The sequence below is a fragment of the Protomyctophum bolini genome (genome assembly GCF_963924005.1).
Source record: "Protomyctophum bolini genome assembly, chromosome: 22".
Lineage (NCBI taxonomy): Eukaryota > Metazoa > Chordata > Actinopteri > Myctophiformes > Myctophidae > Protomyctophum > Protomyctophum bolini.
Genome location: NC_137883.1, coordinates 2,453,946 through 2,475,755, shown reverse-complemented (window position 1 = coordinate 2,475,755; position 21,810 = coordinate 2,453,946). Strand labels below are relative to the sequence as shown.

At 42.7% G+C, this 21,810-nt stretch overlaps 1 protein-coding gene across 3 annotated transcripts in view; it reads left to right on the top strand.

Moving 5' to 3' along the window:
- The window catches only part of LOC308310122 (spermatid perinuclear RNA-binding protein-like), a 194,182-nt gene extending 173,698 nt beyond the window's left edge, over positions 1-20,484 (top strand). For 2 of the 3 annotated variants that reach the window (XM_080756243.1, XM_080756244.1), the window contains exons 14-19: positions 997-1,140; positions 3,012-3,146; positions 4,030-4,173; positions 8,468-8,612; positions 9,259-9,312; positions 20,031-20,484. In XM_080756243.1, coding sequence (XP_080612369.1) covers positions 997-1,140; positions 3,012-3,146; positions 4,030-4,173; positions 8,468-8,612; positions 9,259-9,312; positions 20,031-20,125 — 717 coding nt within the window. In that variant the 3' untranslated portion in view covers positions 20,126-20,484. Of the gene's footprint in view, positions 1-996; positions 1,141-3,011; positions 3,147-4,029; positions 4,174-8,467; positions 8,613-9,258; positions 9,313-12,220; positions 12,872-20,030 lie in introns of those variants that run through there. The other variant, XM_080756245.1, reaches the window with a different exon arrangement.
- The last annotated feature ends 1,326 nt before the right edge of the window (positions 20,485-21,810 follow it).

Here is a 21,810-nt window from a genome sequence, read left to right as displayed (position 1 = left end):
TTTCAACGCCTAATCAACACAAACAGTTCAGCCGTGATTTTCTCTCCGAGCGCAGCAGACTCGGTGGCTATAGGCTAGCTAGTTTGTGGTCGTAGTGACTACATCTGTCATTGATTTTTTAAATTTTTTAATAATTTGGGGACCCCCCCCAAAATAATTTGGCGACCCAAATTATTAACCCACAGGTTGAGAACCCCTGCACTTTAATCATTTACTTTACGTTTATAGTTTTAGTCTTTTATGACTTTCATTTATGAAATAATAAGAAAGACAATCACGTCAAAAGTAGACCATGGATAACCCAGGTTTCTACCCAGCAGCACAAACGATTTTATTTATTATGTTGTTAACATAAACATCCATCAATAAGTTAATTAACCCATTCTAGGCGGGAACCCCTTTTGGTGTTTTAAGCATTATGTTATGCTTTTGCTATTGGAAAATAGCAGATCTACAAGCTCATAGCGCAGCACTGCTATTTTTGAAAAATCGTGGAAATGTGGCACAAATCTTTGAATATATATTATTTCAGAGCGAACGTTTTTAACTTAAAAGCTTTGCTTCTGAGGGTTAGCATATTTTCAGATGGGGTCGGTGGTGGCCAATTACATAGAATCTTTGGGGTCCTTGCCATGAAATATTGAGCACCACTGACATAGAAACATAGGTTTTTGAGTGGTGCAACCACTCCAAGGAACAGCAATGTCCGTGTCACCTACGTATCTACAGTATGTGTTGGTTAACCTACCTATGTGACGTTAATGAGCCAGTATAATGAGTACCAGTGGGGGCGCTGTTGCCAGAAACGGAGAGAGAGAGAGAGATAGTATTAGTGCTGCAGAGAGAGAGAGAGAGATGAGAGGAGGGGGGGGGGGGGGGGGGGAGAGGGGAGTTGCACCACTCAGTTCACACGGGTGTGATTTTCAGAAAACTTTTAGGATGTGGAAGACATTGTTTTAATCTCTAAATGGGTTCAAACTCTTCCACCTCCTCCAGGTGCTCCAGGCGATGGGCTACCCTACGGGTTTCGACTCGGACCTGGACCCCATGAGTTCAGACGAGAAGTCAGACAGCGAGGGAAAGAGCGACACCTCCACGCCCGCTAGCAATAACCCCACAGACGGCTCCAACACACTGGAGGTGGGTATTCTCCATACAGTATGCAGACCGCGGCCATATTACCATAATGAGTTAATAAGGTGCTGCCTAGGTGCAACTTCCATATAGACAGCCCATTCATCCAAACAGAAAAGTCCTATCTGATTGTATTAAACGGATTGTGTCAAGCTGTGTACGGAAAGCTTGAATTATTCTCTTTCTATCCTCAAAGTGTTTGTTTCTTAAAAATCCACTGTAGACATGTTATGAGTAGCCTCGGAAACCCAGACGTTTTTATTTCCAGGGAGAAAAAAAAAGTCTGGGTCCGAGTCCACTTCAATACGGCACAGAGTAGCACAAACGTCGATCACTCTCTGCTGATTTCTGATCGTCTGCACCTTTGTTAAATTGACGCACACACGCACACATGTACACACACACACACTCCTCTCTCTCTCTGTCGCTCTAATTAATTAGTATCAACAGCAGCTGCGCACAGTTTCTGCCGGCGGATCCTGCCGGGAGCTGCCTATGCCATAGAATATTAGAAAGCATAGGTTAGTTCCAGGCTATGTTATGAGCTACTTTGTGTCCTTGCAGGTGATTATTTGTCCACGTGCTGGAGTTTGGAAGTGCTCGTTAGATATCACTCAATCGCCCTGTGTACCACCTGTTTTGAATTGGCACATAATGCAGGAGGCAGCAGGAGGTTGCGCTACTGAAAACTCTGATGGAAACATGGCCGCGGTCTGCAAATGGGCAATAGTGTGTACCAAAATCTCCTGGAGGGGAGGCGTCAACATATGTGTCACGTGGTAGCGGCCGCCATACTTGTTGGCTTGTCTGGTTTGTTTACATTGAGCGACTATCCGGTGCGCTTGTATACGTTCTTTTTTTTAAACTGACCTCACAACGGTGCAGACTTGCACAGTAAATAAGTGCCACAGCTGGTCACGTCGAGGGAATGAGCCAGAAAATGTGATTTTCAGCTCTCCAGCATGGAGACAGCACCAGGGAACCCAGATTGACGAGTTTACAAAAAATACGTAGAATGGCTGTACGGGGCGCAGAGACATAACGTTCAACAAAGTATCCAAGCACAGCCGTGTTTGTTCACAACATTTTCCTTTTCCTTCTAATGCTCTGTATTTGGGCCCGACGTTCTTTCTATCCATCCTGGTGTTGGTTCACTATGTTGTCGCCAAGAACGAGCTCAATATTTACACAAACATACCACCGTCACTCTATTCTGAGTGATGTAGGCTAGACGCCGCCCCCCTATTGGTGACGCACACGTTTTTACACCCTATAGAGCAGGGGTGGGCAACTTTGGGGATGGCCTAGTCTCCACACTCACTCCAGAGGGCCCCCATAAATGGTTGGGGACCCCCAGGAATGCTTTGGGCCAAATCCATGTCTCACTGAGTGTATAACGACTCACCGAGTCTAGAACGGTTATTGTAAGAAGGCAAGGCGGTAAAATGCCAAAGGTCTTTATTATTCGTTCTGTGGCATACAAATTAGAGGAAAACAATATATTTACATAGGCATTCAATATTAATTACTATACCTTTTTCAAACAAATGACACACAGAGCAACTAAGGGAAATAATCAAAAGCATATACTAAAACTAACCTCTTGAGTTTTAGACACTAACCTACCAAACGAAAATAAAGTGACAACAGTGCCCTACTATTGCCTACTCTAATCTAATCTAACAAACTGTACAAAAAGCAGGCTTTCGTAAGTGAACCGTCTTGTAAGCTCAAGCGCGGATTTCTTCGGCACTGCAGGCGCCACGTTCTGGCTTATAGGGGTAGCGTGCATTGTGTTAATAACATCCTTGTGTGTGTGTGTGTGTGTGTGTGTGTGTGTGTGTGTGTGTGTGTCTGTGCGTGTGCGTGCGCGTCAGGTGAGAACTCAGGGTCCCATACTGACCGCCAGCGGAAAGAATCCCGTCATGGAGCTGAACGAGAAGAGGCGAGGCCTCAAGTATGAGCTCATCTCTGAGAGCGGAGGCAGCCACGACAAGCGCTTTGTCATGGAAGTAAGGACGCACGCACGCACGCACGCACGCACACACACACACACACACACACACACACACCAGATAGCTGATCAGTGGTAAAGGTAAATCAGGCAGGCCTGTGTTCTCTGCGAGGGTGTGTTGTTTTGTTTCCGTGGCGCCGCCTGGCCGCTCCGTTGCTCCGCTGACTGATTATAGCAGGCCTGCCTGACAGCAGGACGGAGCTAAACAAGCTGTCTTGTTCAGCCTAGAGACGGGATTGACTAGAGTGACTGACTGGCTGACTGACTGACTGATATAGGCTACCCCACTGGCTGACTGGCTCACTGAGTGATATAGGCTATACCACTGGCTGACTGGCTCACTGAGTGATATAGGCTATACCACTGGCTGACTGGCTCACTGACTGATATAGGCTACCCCATTGGCTGACTGGCTCACTGAGTGATATAGGCTATACCACTGGCTGACTGGCTGACTGACTGATATAGGCTACCCCATTGGCTGACTGGCTCACTGAGTGATATAGGCTATACCACTGGCTGACTGGCTCACTGAGTGATATAGGCTACCCCCCATTGGCTGGCTGACTCACTGACTGATATAGGCTACACCCCATTGGCTGGCTGACTGACTGACTGATATAGGCTACCCCATTGGCTGACTGACTCACTGACTGATATACTACCCCACTGGCTGACTGGCTCACTGACTGATATAGGCTACACCCCATTGGCTGACTGGCTCACTGAGTGATATAGGCTACACCCCATTGGCTGGCTGACTGACTGACTGACTGATAATGCGTTGCATTGTGAAATCCATGATCTCGACCGCGGTCGAAAAATGACGATGATGATGATGTGTGTGTGTGTGTGTGTGTGTGTCTGTGCGCGTCTCTCAGGTGGAGGTAGATGGACAGAAGTTCCGCGGGGCAGGGCCCAATAAGAAGGTAGCAAAGGCCAGCGCGGCGCTGGCTGCCCTGGAGAAGCTGTTCTCTGGACCCAACGCAGCGGCCAACAAGAAGAAGAAGATACTCCCGAGTCAGGTATACGGTTTCCCTGCACACGTTCTGAGCTTGTAGATCTGCTATTTTTCAATAGCTAAAGTATAAACATAATGCAGTATAACACCAACAAGCGGTTCCCGCCCCAAAATGGGTTCAAACGGGTTGAGAATCACTGCTAGAGCCGTAAAAAATCTGCTTTTGATGCATGGCGGACCAAAAATAAAAAAAATCCACGAATTGAAAACCAAATTCAGTGATTTTTTTTTCCAGCAAATTCGTGAAGAAATCAAAGAAAACCCTATACTAAGAAAATCCATAAAATGTATGGATTTTCTAATTCTAATTTAATTAGAAGAAGTGGTATAGTAGTGAACTTGTAGATCGCCTATTTTCACTATAGTTTGGGCCCCGGGCGGGCAAACGTCTAATACATTTTGTTTGGGTCTTGAGCTAAAACGCCTGGGAACCACTGAGTGAAATAAATGCAAATACCACACTCCTTTCCCGCATGCCGGAAGGCATGCATCATTCAGAAGAATTGCTTTTTTTTCTCTCCTGAAGTCTCCTGAACTTGGAACGTATACCATTTTGCGTTGAACACATTTGTTTAGAAATCCATGTCGTTATACGCCGCATCTCCGCTAGATAAAGAGTGCTGGGTTGCGCCCCGAAAATAGAAGATCTACAATCTCGCAACGCGTCGTGCTGCGACGCGTTGTGTGCTTGTAGATCTGCCATTTTCGCTGTTTATGTTCAAAAGTGCCCTGCCTCTCTGAAACTCCACCACAGCAATGTCGTGTCAAACCACATACCAATGGGTCGGGTTTGGACAACACGTTTTTGTAAGATAAACCACACCCATGCAACTCATTGAGTTGCATTGGTGTGGTTTTACGCCTGTCTACCTTTAAAACACGTTTTTGTCCCGCAACTCAACCCTTTGGTGTCGTCTGGGCTTCTTTACGGAGCATTTCCTTTCACATGCGCCAGCTGACCACGTTCACGAGAGCAGAATGAGCCGCTGTGTGTTGAATTTGATCAAAGCAGGGTATTTATAGTTTTTCATTTTTCATTATGCTTTATTTTTTATTTCCCTTTGACTTTAGATTTTCTTCTGAAAAGGTTTTTGTAATAATTATGGATTAGTTAGTGGCAAGATCCACCAAGGTCAGAGAAATAGCAACAACAACAAAAAATAGCCAACCTGTCTGCTCACACGTTGTATTGTTGTGACGTATTGTGAGCTTGTAGATCTGCTATTTCGGAAGATGTTGGACAAAGGCTAAAACTAAGGACATTTTCTCTATCGTTAGTCTTACTGTAGTTACTGTACGCACGGAATGCAGTTATAGTATAATTAATGTTTGTAAAGCCTTGTTTGTATTCTTATTTCAGTTAGGGTTAGTTTTAGTTTTAGAGCGTCGCAGTCACGCCCCCCATGAGCCGCCCGGAAGAGAATTTCCCATTCATTTTTCTCATAGACGTTTCAGAAAGTATTTATTTAAAGTCCTGTAAGCCTCGGACAAAGCCAACACGGATGCTGACAACTCATGACAATAAACACAATTTGCCGGGCTGAACAAATAATTAGAAAGAAGAAAAAATGGCCAGGGTACTGCAACACCTTTTGTGTTGTTTTTCTTCTTTCTAATTATTTAATTATAGATGAAAACAGTATTCTGAAAAGACACGGCCCCCTCACGTAGCCTATTAGAAGGATAATATCAGTCACCAGAAAAAAACGTTGGGCGTTTTCAATGATGCTTTCATGGTTAAAATGGAGTATTGAAGTTATAATGGGTTTGTATATAGGAAGGGGGCGGGGCAGCAAAAATGAATATCAAATGTCTAAATACTGAATCAAGTAACTTCAAATCTGTCCGGGGTGTTCACATAAGGCTGAGTAGACGATAGAATGACCAAAAGCTTTTTTTTTAAAGTGAAATATCCCTTTAACTATAATAGCCCTGGGTCAATGTCAAGTGATTGAGTTGTCCCCGCATCACGTTTCTTATCAATACTGTCCCTCCGCATGTTGGCAGATCACCTTCGTCAATATCGTGTCCAATTGGCGATCAATAAAACTCCGTGTTCAGCAACAGAGTAATCCGTGGTGGCCTCGACAGTTATCAGATTACCTTTTAGCCTTGTCAATGAAGCTGTGTACTTTGGGTATCGGATTAGATCAATATTAAGTGATTTCTTATTCAAGACATTTCGGTTCAATTGAAAGGGGTTTTTGAGTGTGTTTGTACATTTATTTATACAAGCGTTGCATAATGTGTAATCGCTGTCGGTCGACCGGAAACCATGTATGTACAAAACCTAGAAATTAGCCTGTGTTCAAATGGATCTAATATTTAGTCAATACACTTCATTGGTTCAATATGTATATAGGCTATATATAAATATTATAAATATTTATATATATTATAATAATATTAAAATAATATTATTATAATATTTATATATAATATAAATATTATAAATATTTATATATATTTAAAAAACACGGAAACAACCTCTTTCACTTTCAATTTATTTTTTGTAGATCATATAGCTTGTAGATTGGCTAATTTTGCCACTTTGGCTCAACACTCTTGTACGATCATTTCATTTAGGATTAAAACGCTTGATATAGAGCGTCACAGTCCCTCCCCCTTTCAGAACAACGAGTGGCCCAGGAAATGAAAACGCAATGCATTTCCCCATAGGCAGTTCTTATTTAATTTATTTAAAGACCTTTTAAGCGTCGTACGAAGCCAACTCTTGTCGTGACAAATCATGACAACACACACAATATTTTGGACCAAACAAATAATTACAAAGAAGAAAAACAACAAAAAAAGTGTTGTAACCTTCAGTTTTTTCTACTTTCTAATTCTTTGTTTGGCCCGAAAAATTGTGTGTGTTGTCATGATTTGTCACGACAAGAGTTGGCTTCGAACGACGCTTAAAAGGTCTTTAAATACATTAAATAAGAACTGCCTATGGGGAAATGCATTGCGTTTTCATTTCCTGGGCCACTCGTTGTTCTGAAAGTGGGAGGGACTGCGACGCTCTATTGTGTCATGATGAGTGTCTGTGTGTCGCGCGCATGTTGTTGTCGGGCGGAATCCTCGTATCTCCAACTTTTCTTTTTCTTCGTACATTAATGCCCGATTTAATGGCCTATTCCTCATTATAAGCGTGTCGCACAAAAGCAGTGAACATAGCAGATCTACAAGCTTGTGAGCTTGTAGATCTATTGTCACCATTTTCACTATTTATCCCATTTATAGACCTGAGGACGATTCTACAAATGCCTTCTAAATCAGAAGTTTTCTGAAAAACTCATGTTTCTATGTCAGTCTTTGAAAATATGTTGTTCCAGGGAATTTGAAAAAAAGCAAATTCCTCTTTATTCCAAAACTAGGGATGCACCGTTGTTGAAATGTTGGCTCGTATCCCAACATAAACTCCTTGTAGTATAAATGTTTTAAATGTTCCAACTATTGACTCTTTTGAAAGCTTCCCCAGAAAACACTGATATAATGTGCATCCTTCATCATCACAAAAAGGCTTTTTCAGGCTTTTTGAAAATTAAAATTTTCAACATAATTGTAATAAAATTAAATATCCGCTAAATCCGATATATTATTTTACCGATACCGATTACCGATGTGTTTGCCGAATAATCTCCCATCACTACTCTCAACGCATCGCAGCGCGACACGTTGTGAGCTTGTAGATCAGCTATTATCGCATTTTATTTTGTCTAAAAGTGCCCTCTAACCCCCTTACTGACCAACCTAATTTAACATTGGATTGATCCTTATGCCAGCACTATTCATATTTTTTATTCGTCATTTTAATGCCAATAGAAACATCCGCGATATACACACTATGGATCATTCTCCCTGGGCAATGCTAGAGTAATATATATTATTTCCACCAGATGGCGGGAATGCACCATTATGCCGATTTTGACCAAATAGACGAATCTGGCGAAGTCACTTCCGGTTCAACAATCCTAAACATCCGGTAGTAGTTTGACCCTGAGTCACTAGCTTAGCTGTCTGGGACGCTAAGCTGCCATCGTCTTTTTCATAACCAAGTCAAATTAAGCTCTAATCAAGCCCAAAATATCGCATTTTACGCAGCGATGCACATAAAGACGGCGCGCGTGCACGCGCGGATTTCGGCCGTTTTTTGGTATAGATTACATCAGCCGTAATCGATTTACGTCAATTACGTCACTAGCCATAACGGGGTTAACAGGATTTCAGCCCCACATGCCTCTCTAACACTCTCTCTCTCTCTCTCTCTCTGCTCGTCCCCATGTACCGTCCAGACCAAAGCAGCGTTGGCCGCGGCGGCCGCAGCCTCGGCGGTAGCCGCCCAGGTGGCCAGAGGGAGAGGGCGGGCCACCGCCGCCGCCCTCGCCGCCCGGGGAGCCTTCGTCAGCGCCGCCACGCCTCCCGGATACGTCACGCCAGGTTAGCGACGACGGAGAGAGAGAGAGAGAGAGTGTCCCCCCCTCCCTCACTTAACCCATTCTGACCTGAGATCAGATTCTAAAAAAAAATGTCTTCTACATCCTGACAGTTTTCCATTCTGACCTGAGATCATATTCTAAAAAATGTAGACCTACAAGCTTGTAGATCTGCTATTTTTCATTAGCTAAAAGCATAGCATAATGCTAACACCAAAATGGGTTCCCGCCCAGAATGGGTTAAACTGTCTGTCATGTAAATACAGTGGACGGTATACTGTAAAACCCACAACTCGTGGTTATTACTATAGCCACCACCAACACACCACAACCATTTTAAAGGCGCTGATTTCTTTGTTAAAATAGGTGTTTTGAGTTGCTCTTTGTTTGTTCTGATGGTAATGGTCTTTATAGTATAGAGCATACATGGGGGGGGGGGGGAATACTGATACATTATTTATTTCAGCTGTTATAATTCCAGTCATGCAACCATGCACTTTGGCTTCATAATTACTTCAGGCTAAAATACCTCCCCGGGATTCCAATTCCAAAATGACACGTCCAAGGCCCAAAATGATGTTAACTGGACCCTGGATTCGTATACTGTAAACTGTATTGTAAACAAACGTTCTCTCCCCCCTCCCCCGCAGGCTTCGGTTCACCATATGGATATAACCCTGCAGCCGCGGCCGCTCCAGCTTATGGTATGTACTGTACATTATACTGTACATTATGGCATGTATTGTACATTATGGTATGTCCTATACAGGGCTGGGCAGTATATTGTGTTAGTGCGTTTCACAGTAAATATGAATATCTGGAAAACTGATGTATTATTGATTTCGGCTGTAACAACCCGCTTGAATTGATCCCATGTCCATTATTAGTATCTTAATGACTAGTGTTAAAATGTTATGTCCTAATGTATTTGCATTTATGTCCATAAAGCATAACTAAATGCATCTGAAATTAAATTGAAAATGTAACTTTTCGGGATTTCCAATTAAAAAAACATATCAATCAAAGTTGCCCATGCACCCCCCCGGCTGTAGGTGGGGCTGTAGGCTGTAGGTGCTCGTTCCTCTTCCCTCTAACGCCATCCTTGCTCTAGCTGTATAATACCACACTGACCTTTCACCCTGCTTCCTGTCTGCTTTGCTGATTTCTACATTTTTATCCCACGATTTTGCAACGCATTTTTTCACCCGGTGTCAATTGTCTAATGTAATCCTGGGCACTACACTTCCTCTGCCAACCTGGGGGGGGGGGGGGGGGGGTCAGCGGACTCATGCTTCCTTCTATGCATGAGGAGTCCAAGCTGCATCTTTTCACCTGACAGGGGAGAGTTACCCCAGCCAGACGTAGCGCACGTTATTTTCCGACCAGTTCCTTTCCCCTCCATCTGGCCAGGAGAGGTAGTTTACTGCATGATTTTTGTGAGGGTACACGGGGAGAACATGTGAGGGTACCTACCCTAGGGGACACGGGGAGAACATGTGAGGGTACCTACCCTAGGGGACACGGGGAGAACATGTGAGGGTACCTACCCTAGGGGACACGGGGAGAACATGTGAGGTTACCTACCCTAGGGGACACAGGGAGAACATGTGAGGGTACCTATACCCTAGGGGACACGGTGGAGAACATGTGAGGGTACCTATACCCTAGGGGACACGGGGAGAACATGTGAGGGTACCTATACCCTAGGGGACACGGGGAGAACATGTGAGTGTACCTACCCTAGGGGAGAACATGCAAACTCCAACACAGAAAGGCCCTTTCACCAACCCCGCCTCGGGTATGGGCACTGATGACGCGGTGCTTTCTGCTTTGCTTTGCTCTGCCTCGTGTTGCTGCTTTGACAATTCTTGATGGGCACACACATGTGTGCGTGCGCACACACACACGCACACACACTCAGATGCACGCACAGCACAGCACTGGGAAATTCTATCTCGGGTATTTGACATTAAGGAGAGTAAAAGCTAAAATATTTGAGGAAACCTATACAGAAACGACATTAAAATCACAACGTTTTGTAATCTTTCGACTGCAATGTTCCACGTATTGTTACGGAACATTCCACATCATGACAACATGATGATGAGAGATGGCCTCTCTCGGGGGCCACTACAGGAATGAAGTCGTCCGTTTTCACTCCTTATGTTGCCATTTTACTCTTTGACCCAAAAATGTAGCCTGCTAAAACCACGCTGGTCGCGGAACATGGGTGCGCGCTTTAGTTTCCGACCATACCATTGGTCCGAACGACAACCTACCTCGAACCCTAACCTAATCATAACCGCAAGCACGGAGCAGCGCATCGCTCACCAACCTTAATCCGGTCGGAACCAATGCTATGTCGAACCAAAGTCTGCCTCTGTGCCGCGCTACGAGCTTGTAGATCTGCTATTTTTTGAAAGATCGTGAAAATGTGGCTCAATTGTTTGAATATAATGTTCTTTCAGAGTGAAAGTTTTTTAACTCAAATCTTTGCTTCTGCGGGTCCCCTGGAACAACACGTTTTCAAATTGGGGCCAAATTACAAATAAATTTGGGGGTTCCTTCACATAATAAAAAATGAATTGCGCACCACTGATACAGAAACATAGGGTTTTTCAGAAAACTCTCATGACTTAGATTAGAAGACATTATTTGAATTTTGACCTCAGGTCTTAATAGATTAAATAAATACCCCCCCCCCCCCCCCACCCCCTGTCTGATGGCCATATAAAACCTCATTTGATACAATTCTTTTATCTCTGCGACTGGGACCCCAATCTATGTAATCCTCAAGTGCAAAATGTAACTCCTCTGACGCCGGTGAATATACGAGCTCTATTTGCGCATATACTGTCAGAGTCACAGACTCCATAAGGGTTCTAACTATCAGTCGTTTAGCTGGGTAGAACCCCCTCAAGGACCCTGTGGGGGTTCCCCTGACCGCGCGCTAATTGCAACCAGTGGTTTAGCACGTTAGCGTAGTTTAGCAAAGACACATTTTGTTTTGCCCTGGCCTGGACTCATGCCAGTGTTGATGTCGTCGACTGAAACTAAGACGAAAGATGTCCGTCGACATGAAAACTAAGCTATGATGATTAAATATACTGACAATTTCGTCAACAAATAAAAACTAGACTAAAATCCAGTATAAGTCATTTTACACTTGGTTGCATGCTGAGAATAGCAGATCTACAAGCTGACAACGCATCGCAGCGCGGCACGTTGTCAGCTTGTAGATCGGCTATTTTCAGCCAGTGTAAAATCAGCCATTAACGACGGCATCGAGGCCCGCCAAAATACACTTTTAGTCGACTGAATCAACTGTAGATTTAGTCGACTGAAATCACACGACATTTAGTCGACTAAAACTAGAAGGAAGGTCCCGGCACACAGAGCGCGCTCTTTTCGAAAATTCTTTTCTCCATCGGTTTTCCGAAAAACGCGTGCCAACCGCCGCCTTAACACTAAAACATTCCAGGTGACTACAAATGTGGACTGAAACTAAATGACTAAATGACTAAAACTAAAATAGAAATGTGCTGCCAAAGAACTACGCTGACTCACTCACTCAGAGTTGTACCTCTCTCTCTCGTTGTCTCCCCACTCTAGGTATGCCCAAGAGAATGCTTCTGTTGCCTGTCATGAAAATGCCCGCCTACCCTCTCCCTCACTACCAGTTCTTTTAGCACACCAGGGGAACACGGGTATCAATCAACACATCTATAATAGCCTTTTATTTTTTTATTTACATTTTTTTTCTAGAAGGGAAAGAGGCTGTTATTGTTGTTGTTTTTTTCCTACAATATTAAAGGAGAGATTATTTAAGGACTTATGAGTGAGCAAAAAGTGCTTTTACGTTTCTTTTCTTTTTCTTACCATTTCCCAAACAAACAAAAAAGTCTTCTGAAGATGAACAAAACATACTGCAGGTTTAAGTTCTTAAGATACAAAAAAAAAAGAAAACTTGAAGGATTTCTTACTGTGAATTGTTACCTCATTCTTTGAATCTAAATTATATCTATATCTATTATCAGCCTTTTTGTTATTGTTGTGCTTGTTGTATAAGTTAGGGAGAGGTTTAGATCTGATTCATTTGACACACATTCTCTGTAAAGAACGAAAAACGCATCGATGTGAGCCGTGTTGAAGAATGTATAGGAAAGATGACGCAAAATGTGGACACAAAAATAAAGTCTTGTCTGTCTCTAAAAGCTAAAAAGAAATGCCTTGTGTTATAGTATCCGATTCTGCTAGAATAGACTCTGGAGGCAGTAGTACCTCTACTTAGCATTTAGACAGCACTATCGAACTCCTTTGAGTTGCTCATTTAGAGAAGAAAGTTATGTTAACGCATTCTGGGCGGGAACCCCTTTTGGTGTTTTAAAGCATTATGTTATGCTTTAGCTGTCGAAAAATAGCATATCTACAAGCTCAGAGCGCTTGTAGGTCTGTTATTTTTGAAAAATCGTGGAAATATTATTTCAGGTTTTTTTATTTGCTTCCTGGGGATATGGGGGTCGGTGGCCAAATACACACATAATTCTGGGGGTCCTTGACATGAAATATTGAGCACCACTGATATAGAAACATGAGGTATTTCAGACAACTGTTAGGATTTAGAAGACTTTAAAAATGTTCGACGCTGGGCCTAAACGGGTTAAGTTATGTTACCCACAGAAACGCTCAACCTCGTGATTGCTTTGACCCAAACCTTCCCCCCCACACACCCCCCCCCCCCCCCGCGGGGTTCCTTGGTGTGCGTTTTGGTATTCAACCCTCGCATGCACGTCTGGCTCGGCTCCACTCGAGAGAGAGACACAGAGGTCGAAGGCTTTTGCTTGATGATACCTCATCAGCACCTTCGTCTTTTTTTTATTCCACTTTAGTACCCCCGACTTTGACCTATTCACAGAACGAAGGGGGAAACGGGAGGCATTTAGAAAAGCCTCGTCACATTCTAACCTCGTTGGCTCGGCGGCGGCGGCAGCACCAGCAGCAGCAGCAGCATATCTAAACGGAGCTGTCAGCCGCGCTGGTGTCGCTGTCGTCGGGGTAGAAACCTTGTCCGGAAATGTGAAATAGAGCCATTGTGTTCCAATTGGAGCCAGTGTAGTTATTATTACCTATAGTCGGACATATCCACGACGAGAAAATGTTCTTACTTTTACTTTTCTGAGCTCAATTGCACCCAAAAAAAACCCTGAACTTTTAAGTAACATTCAGTAGATTTTCTGTGCTCTGGGGTTTTCTGGCTCAAACAAGTTCTCTGATTTTCCTGTGGAGTGTGATGTTAGAGCTAGCAAATCCCATATATGACAATGGTATATTTGCGAGCAGATGTCACTGTTTTCACTGTTTTGCCTGTTTCCATTGCAGCTCAAAAGGCTTCAGGGACACAGATAAAATCCCAGACCACAGAAAAATCCACTGAATGTTCGAAGTTCACGTTGCGTGGGTGTAATTGAGGTCCTAACACCTAAAAGACAAACGAAAAATAAATGTGATGCGTAGTGAGGTTGTAAATCGCCCATGTTCACACCTTTCGCATCAAGCTGTCTGGTTCCTGGGGCGGGGGGGTGGAGGAAAAAAAGGATGAAATGTGGGAGATACAAGGTTTCTGCCCAACGACAGGAGCTGTCGGCTGCATATTGATTTGCTTTCATCCGTTGTCACACTTCCCATCTGTTGCAGCATCCATTTCAGAGCCCCCAAAGAGAAAGTAATACCTTTTCACTTGGTCTGGGGACACATAATGGTGCTGGTGAAACCACCGGCAACCGCAGAGGACGTCAATTACAACGTTTTTGATACATGTATTTGGCCGTGGATAACCATCTGAAAATATGTTGTTCCAGGGAACCCCTCAGAAGCAAAGATTTGAGTTAAAAACGTTCGCTCTGAAAGAATTGCACGACATTTTCACGATTTTTTCTAAAATAGCAGACCTACAAGCTCGTAGCGCGGCACTCGGTGCCGTGCTATGAGCTTGTAGATCTGCTATTTTTCAATAGCTAAAGTTGGTTGCAAAAGGGGTTGAAGTGTCCCTTTAACCCATTCTAGAACCCCTTTTGGCGTTTCAAGCATTATGTTATGCTGTTGAAAAATAGCAGATCTACAAGCTCATAGCTTAGTACTGAATGTGGGGCAAATCTTTGAAAATATATTCTTTCAGAGCGAACGTTTTTACTGAAATCGTTGCTTCCCAGGGGCGTCCCTGGAAAAACATATTTTCAGATGGGTGTCCGCGGCCAAATATACAGATAATTCTGGGGGTCCTTGACATGAAATATCGAGCACCACTGATATAGAAACATGAGGTATTTCAGAAAACTGTCAGGATTTAGAAGACATTTTCTTAATTTCAACGTCGGGCCTAAATGGGTTAAGTCATATGTCGTCCGACCGACACCGCTGATTCTCAAGATATTGCAAGTGGGCCCCAAAATAATTGACAAAACATTAAGATTTGAATGATAATATGATTATAATTAAACAACAATTTCATGACATCTGTTCTATGGCACAAATGTGTTATACTGTAAATAACTTGTTTTATGTGATTATTGTTGCTCTTCTCATGCTGTCAGTGTTGTTTTGTTTAATGTTGTTTTTGTACTGTTAGACGGGCTGGGCAAAATGGATAAAATCAAATATCAACAGTATTTGATTTGTTTTTAATAAAGCACCTTTATCGATATTGTGATGATAAATTGTATTTAGACGATACTACACATTTTCCTTTTCTTTGGAAATCGCAAAAATAGAAATATTTTTGAAAAGTGAATGATAAAATGGTAAAATATCGAATTGCGTAAAACCATGGGGAAACAAAAAAAAAACAGCATAAAAACAGCATATTATCACGATATCGATATATTGCCTAGCCCTATTATTTATGCAAGCTTGAAACATTGAACCATATCCACTTCTTGTTTGACCTCACCTCAACACGGCAGGGCTTGACATTAATCTTTTTGAGGCACTTGTCCTTCAGACACGTACGTTTCCCATTCACTTGTCCGGACTAGAGGGCTTTAAGCAACTAGTCGACTATTCAACTAGTGGACGAGTAAATCCCCTAGTCGACCTGGCTGGTACTATAGTTGACTATAGTTGATAAGAAAAGAAAGAAAAAAAGCATTATTTTTGTTGGTTTTTTCTCCCGTTTGGTTTTTCTCCCATTGTTGTAGGCCTCCATATCAGCTAGAATGCTAGATTATAGTCACCAATTAACACAGTTTTTAAAATGTACAAATATATTTTCTTTTTTTTTCACATAATATGTACTTAAACAACTCGTCGCCGCCGACTAGTGAACCAGGCAACTAGTCAACGTGTAAGAATAACTAGAAGTGAAGGCTTTAGTCCGGGCACAAACTCACTTGTCCGGATGTCCCGAACACACACATCCAAATACACAGCCATAAATGCAGTCCTATATCCAGACAAATATTGTTGGCTCTGAAAACATGAAACCAAGAGTCACTTGGTCCAACGGACAACAAGTACAATTTGACAACAAGTACAATTTTGAAGTACAACTTGTCCGGAAAGATGTATCCGTTGTCCCGGGACAACAGGACAAGCCTTAATGTCAAGCCCTGCACGGTATAGTGGTTCTTTCTCCATCTGCCACTTATCACCATGTTCTTGACTGGCCAGATGTTAAGAATAACCACATGCGCTGTACATCCAGTGGACCCATGAGTGAACCAGAAATGGTCACATAAACTCAAGTAAGATATACAAATAATATATGTATTATAAGTATATAAGTACTAAGCTGACCCATTTAGACCTGAGGTCAAATTCTACAAGAATTTGGTAAACATTTCTTCTAAAATCAGTAGTTTGCACACTTTCAAGAGTTGTCTTCGTGCCGCCGCGAGCTTGTATACATCAGCACCAACCACTTGCAGCTGCTCTACAAACACCCTGTGAGCTCCATCTTCTATTGTTGCTCTTCTATAGATCTAAATGGCTGAAATAGAGCGCCGAAGTCCTGACGTCACTCGCTCATCCCCTGTTTCACGGAAGCATAATTTCTCTATGGAGAATGACATGGGCTCGTCTTAAAATAAACTCGGCGAAATTTGACGGGGGAGGTGTCTCTGTATCGTTTACGACAGTCAGTCAATCATACTCGATGCAGTCTGTTTCTAGCGAAAATGTAACTAATTCAACAAGCGGTAACAATATTGTTGTCTCACAGTCAGTTGATTCTTCATATCGATATGAGTGAAACGGCCTGGATGATTTGTTTATTTTTCAAACGCAGTTTCTTCTAGACAAATTCAGAAACGGGTCTCATGGTCGCAGCTTACGTATTTCCTGTAGGCGGAGCCGACATAACTGCGGGGTAAACCTGCCTCTTAAAAAAGCTTCTTCTACTACGGTGAATGGTAGAGTGACTGATGTACAGTCTGCCTCAAACGTTACTCTTTTACCTGCTTTTTACTAACAGTAACATTATACAAAGATGTCCAGAACATCGGGATGAACCTGTGTAGTTTATGGCTGCTCCAACAGTAGTGGCAACATTCCAAAAACAAACAAAAAAATGTCAAAATATCCACCGCGGTGGCTGAGAGCAGAGCCATATAGAGTAATGGTTGAGACGAAGCAGTGAAGGGTCCTGAAAGATACATAACGTCAGTCTTGCCCAATACCCAATCTTTTCTGTTTTATCAACACAATGCTGCTGTACTTTATACCTCATACTTTAAATGCCATGAGACCCGTTTCTGAATTTGTCTATATGAGGCGGTCAAAAAATCCCCCTATGGGGATTATAATGCAAATTGAAAGTACGTGAACCAGTGGATTTGGCGCCCTCTACCGATATCGACGTCAGACTTCAGTGCTCTATAAGGATGGGCGGCCAGAGTCGTGTTTAGATCGTAGGCCTTCTTCACCCGACGTCATCATTTTGCTTCATCACCACCAGAACTGTGCTTCAATCTTTCTGGATTGAACTCCAGTTATTTATAGTCCGGCAGCCGAGGTGGACGGGTGGGAAATTTGGTATATTGTCTATTTTTATTGGCCTAAAATATTGTCTATATACATTCATGAATCCCACTTGCTGACCGGCTGAAAATATTTGGCAATTTATTTTTTATAGGGGTTTCTTGTGACCCTACCATTAACATCCTATGGCAGTCAAAAAAGTCAAACTTTCTTTTTGCTTTTAGTAGCATGATGTGACATGTCAAACTATATAATAGGGGTTTTCATGATTCTGAATCCATTCCAAGCATTGGTTTTGCAAAAAAAAAAATACTCCTTGGGCCTGGACATTTTTGCCTGCCATACGATGTTAATGGTAGTGTCACAAGAAACCCCTATAAAAAAGAATTGCACAATACTCACAGTGAGTCAGCAAGTGGATTCATGAATGTATTATATAGACAATATTTTAGGCCAATACAAAAGACTATTATACCAAATTTCCCACTTTAAACAAAATAAGCCTGTCAGCTGCCGGAACTATTAGATTAGTGTTTGTCTTCGTGTCGTGTAGTTGTTGTTTTGTTTGTTTTTTTACTTTCCATCAATTGCTCCTTTGTGACTTGATTTGAATAATTCCTACAGCAATTATATAACTACAAGAGACCCCCCCCCCCAAAAAAACCCAAAACAACAACAGTTGAGTTCTAGTGGACACCGTTAATGTGTTTTATTAAGAGTATAATTATCCACACTTTTTTTTTTTATCAGTTTCAAAAAATTCCCTGCATTATAGCAGCAGCAGCAGCTATTGACTAATTTGGCTGTCATGATTTGCTTCCACTTTTCTCTCAGTGAAACAAAGTGTAAACTTCAATAGAATGAATATGGTTCTAAATGTGTAATTGAACTCGCGGCCTGCTCTCCATCAAAAACCTGTTGACGAGGGAGAAAATACATGCATGAATTTAACAAACTGTCGAGCCCTCTTCAAGCAACACTCTGCGTAATGTTCTGTAAGTGTCACTGTGGCCGCCAAGCAAGTGTGTTTAACGCTGGAATGCTTACAAGGGCTACTTGGCTATTTGATCATCCTGCAAGAAACTTTCTAAAGTGATGCTGACCATAATTATTATTATTATTATATTATTCACTCCCCTTTCTTTCAGTTCAGAACCAGTTTTTAATCCATGAGCCAGACCTCCAAAATTGGAACGTTAATTATGAATTGAGTGTGCAAAACCATACCTATATTAGATCACCATGCAAACTTCCCCAGTTAATTACTTACACAAGTAAAGACAATGATTTATTGTATTACAAATCTTAACATTTTAAATAGGCCTATATATGTCAGGCTGCCGACCCGGAATATGTGTGTGGAACCAAGCAGGATCGAACACGAGAATGACTGGTAGAAAAGACTTTACTTAACTTAGGAACATAGGAACAAAAGAACACAGGAACGCCACACATACAAGAACAGCAGCGCAACGCTGGCGTAACACCAAAACTATAATCCGACACAGAGTCCAGCAAACACACCACTTAAATCACAGAGTCAATAATTGGCAATAATAGTCCACAGCTGTGTTCCCAGGAGGAAACTGTCTCTCAGGTAGGGTGGGGGAGGGGAATACAACCGGGTAGGTAGGAGAGAAGATAAGGGTGGCGGACCAGGCATGGGACGTTCTGGGACAGAACGTGACAATATAGGCATTATATATAGGAAATAAAAAATAAAATAAAAAGCTATACTACTGTGGAAGGGTTATCATATTATTAATTGACTTATATTGATCCTATAGACAATGTAATATAGGTATGGTTTTTCCCACTCAATTCATAATTAACGTTCCAATTTTGGAGGTCTGGCTCATGGACTAAAAACTGGTTGTGAACTGAACCGGTTCCCAACGGGTGGAAAAGGGCTCACAGTGGTACTTGACGTCTGTGTTGGTACTGTACTGTAAGAGCAGCTTGTGAATATTATGAATATTGGACCATGATTTCATGATGAATTTTCCCGGGATTAGATGCTAAATTAGAGGTCCACCTAGTATCACCTCTTTAAGATTCTGAACTGAGAGGCGAGATATACTGAGAGGCGGCGGTGGATCAGGGGTTAGAGTGGCCGGATGGGAACCCCAGTATGAGCCCGGGCTCCACCCAGAGTTAGTGTCGAAGTGTCCTTGAGCAAGACTCTGAACCCCTAATTGCTCCTGATGTGCTGGTTGGTGCCTTGCATGGTTTCCGCCGCCATTGGTGTGAATGTGTGTGTGTGTGTGTGTGTGTGTGTGTGTGTGTGTGTGTGTGTGTGTGAATGGGTGAATGTAATGCACAATCTATGTAAAGGTGTATGAATGGCTCTATATACATGCACCATTTACCATTTAGTTACTAGTAGTAGTTCATAATACTGTATTAACCTATCTCTCTCTCTCTCTCTCTCTCTCTCTCTCCCTCTCAGGTGGGCTTTTCATTGACAATCCCTTTTACCAGCCTCGGACCCTTGCTCCGTTCATTATTCATTTGGGACCCCAAGATCTGTTCTCAGACTTCTGAGAGCCCCTGAAGATTGTTGTTGGACGTCGGCGGCGCTATAACAATGGAGCCTTGTCTTGTCCGGGGGTGTATAGGCACCTATATAGCCTGCACGTCTGTCTTTACCGAAAAGCACAGACATCTTCCAACGTCCACTTGGTTTTTCTTGTCCGCGGGCATCTCAGCAGGCTTGTCTGCCTGCCTGCCTGCCTGCCTGCCTGCCTGTCTGCCTGTCTGCCTGTGTGTCTGACTGACTGACTGACTGACTGACTGACCGAGTTACTCTCAGATTTCTCAAACTCCTCTGGTGTCATCAGGGCTGCTGGCAGACCTTTCTAGAAAGATGTCTGTCTGTCTGTCTGTCTGTCTGTCTGGCTGATAGCCTTGCTCGTTTCTCAGTGTCTGGTTCGCGGCCCCACCAACGGTCCAAATGGACGCGTCAAGAAATGGAACCTTTTTATCCTTTCTTTTTTTCTTCTTTTCTTCTTGGGACCCCAAACTACACACAGGGAGTAAGTGTTAAATGAAGCGTACAAATGGAACAGAACGGACCCATACATATACCTGTATAGGTTCCGTTTGTACGCTCGTTGATCGAACTCACCCACCTACGGCCCCGTTTAATAAGGGATCCATGTGGACCTCCTGATGGTCCTCCCAGACCGGACATTGAGAACCACTCGATATACCTGCAGACAGTATACAGTACATGTACAGTGCATGTACAGTAGGCCTATACATCCACGGCAGAGGAGGAGACCAGCCCGACACAAAGCAATACTTTTTTTGATTTTACGACGGAATTTCAGCTGCATCTGTTGCAAGGCCTGGGCTGAACGTTGGTCCTTTATTATTATTATTATTATAGCAATACAACCTCCTGAACTTCTTGGCTTCAAAGCTTACCTACTTGAGAAGATGTGAATGTTTCCATGGGGGTTTTAACCAATTACACCAGTGGTTCCCAAACCTTTTCACGTCAAGGACCCCCAAATTTACACTAATTAGCCCCGCGGACCCCCCCCCATTTGAAGAGATAATGCCAGGGTACCCCACAAGAGAATATTTTTTACAGTGATTCTCAACCCATTTCATTTCTAGGACCCCCAGTTTGACATGGATTCTAGGCTACGGATCCCCCTTTTAATGGCATTTATATCTCTGGGATTTACTATTGTATAAAGCAATGTTAATTTAACTCTGAGAGGGTACAAATGGAACCAAACGGACCCCGTATGACGTCTGTATATCCATTTGTACACTCTCAGAGTTACAGACCCATAAGGGTCCATTTGGTTCCAAACTATAATTTAGCTGGGGACCCCCTTGGAACTCCCTCAAGGACCCCTGGATGGTCGCCGGACCCCACTTTGGGAACCACTGGATTACAGCATTGCAATAGCTCCTTTTTGATTGTATATTCATTGTATGTGAGTGTACGTGTGGCTATAATATGATTATATGCATATTTATATATATATATATATACGTATGGTGTATGTTTCTATAACGACGTGTTGATGACAATATTATTACTATATGATGTATTTATGTAAATACGCTACAAAAATATAACTATCGTTGGTATAAATTATTTTAGGATTATAAAGTCAAATGTAACATCACAGTATATATAGCTTTTCTTCCAATTTTATATACACTGAGCCGGTAGAATCTATATAGGTGTAGGAGATGCAATATTATCT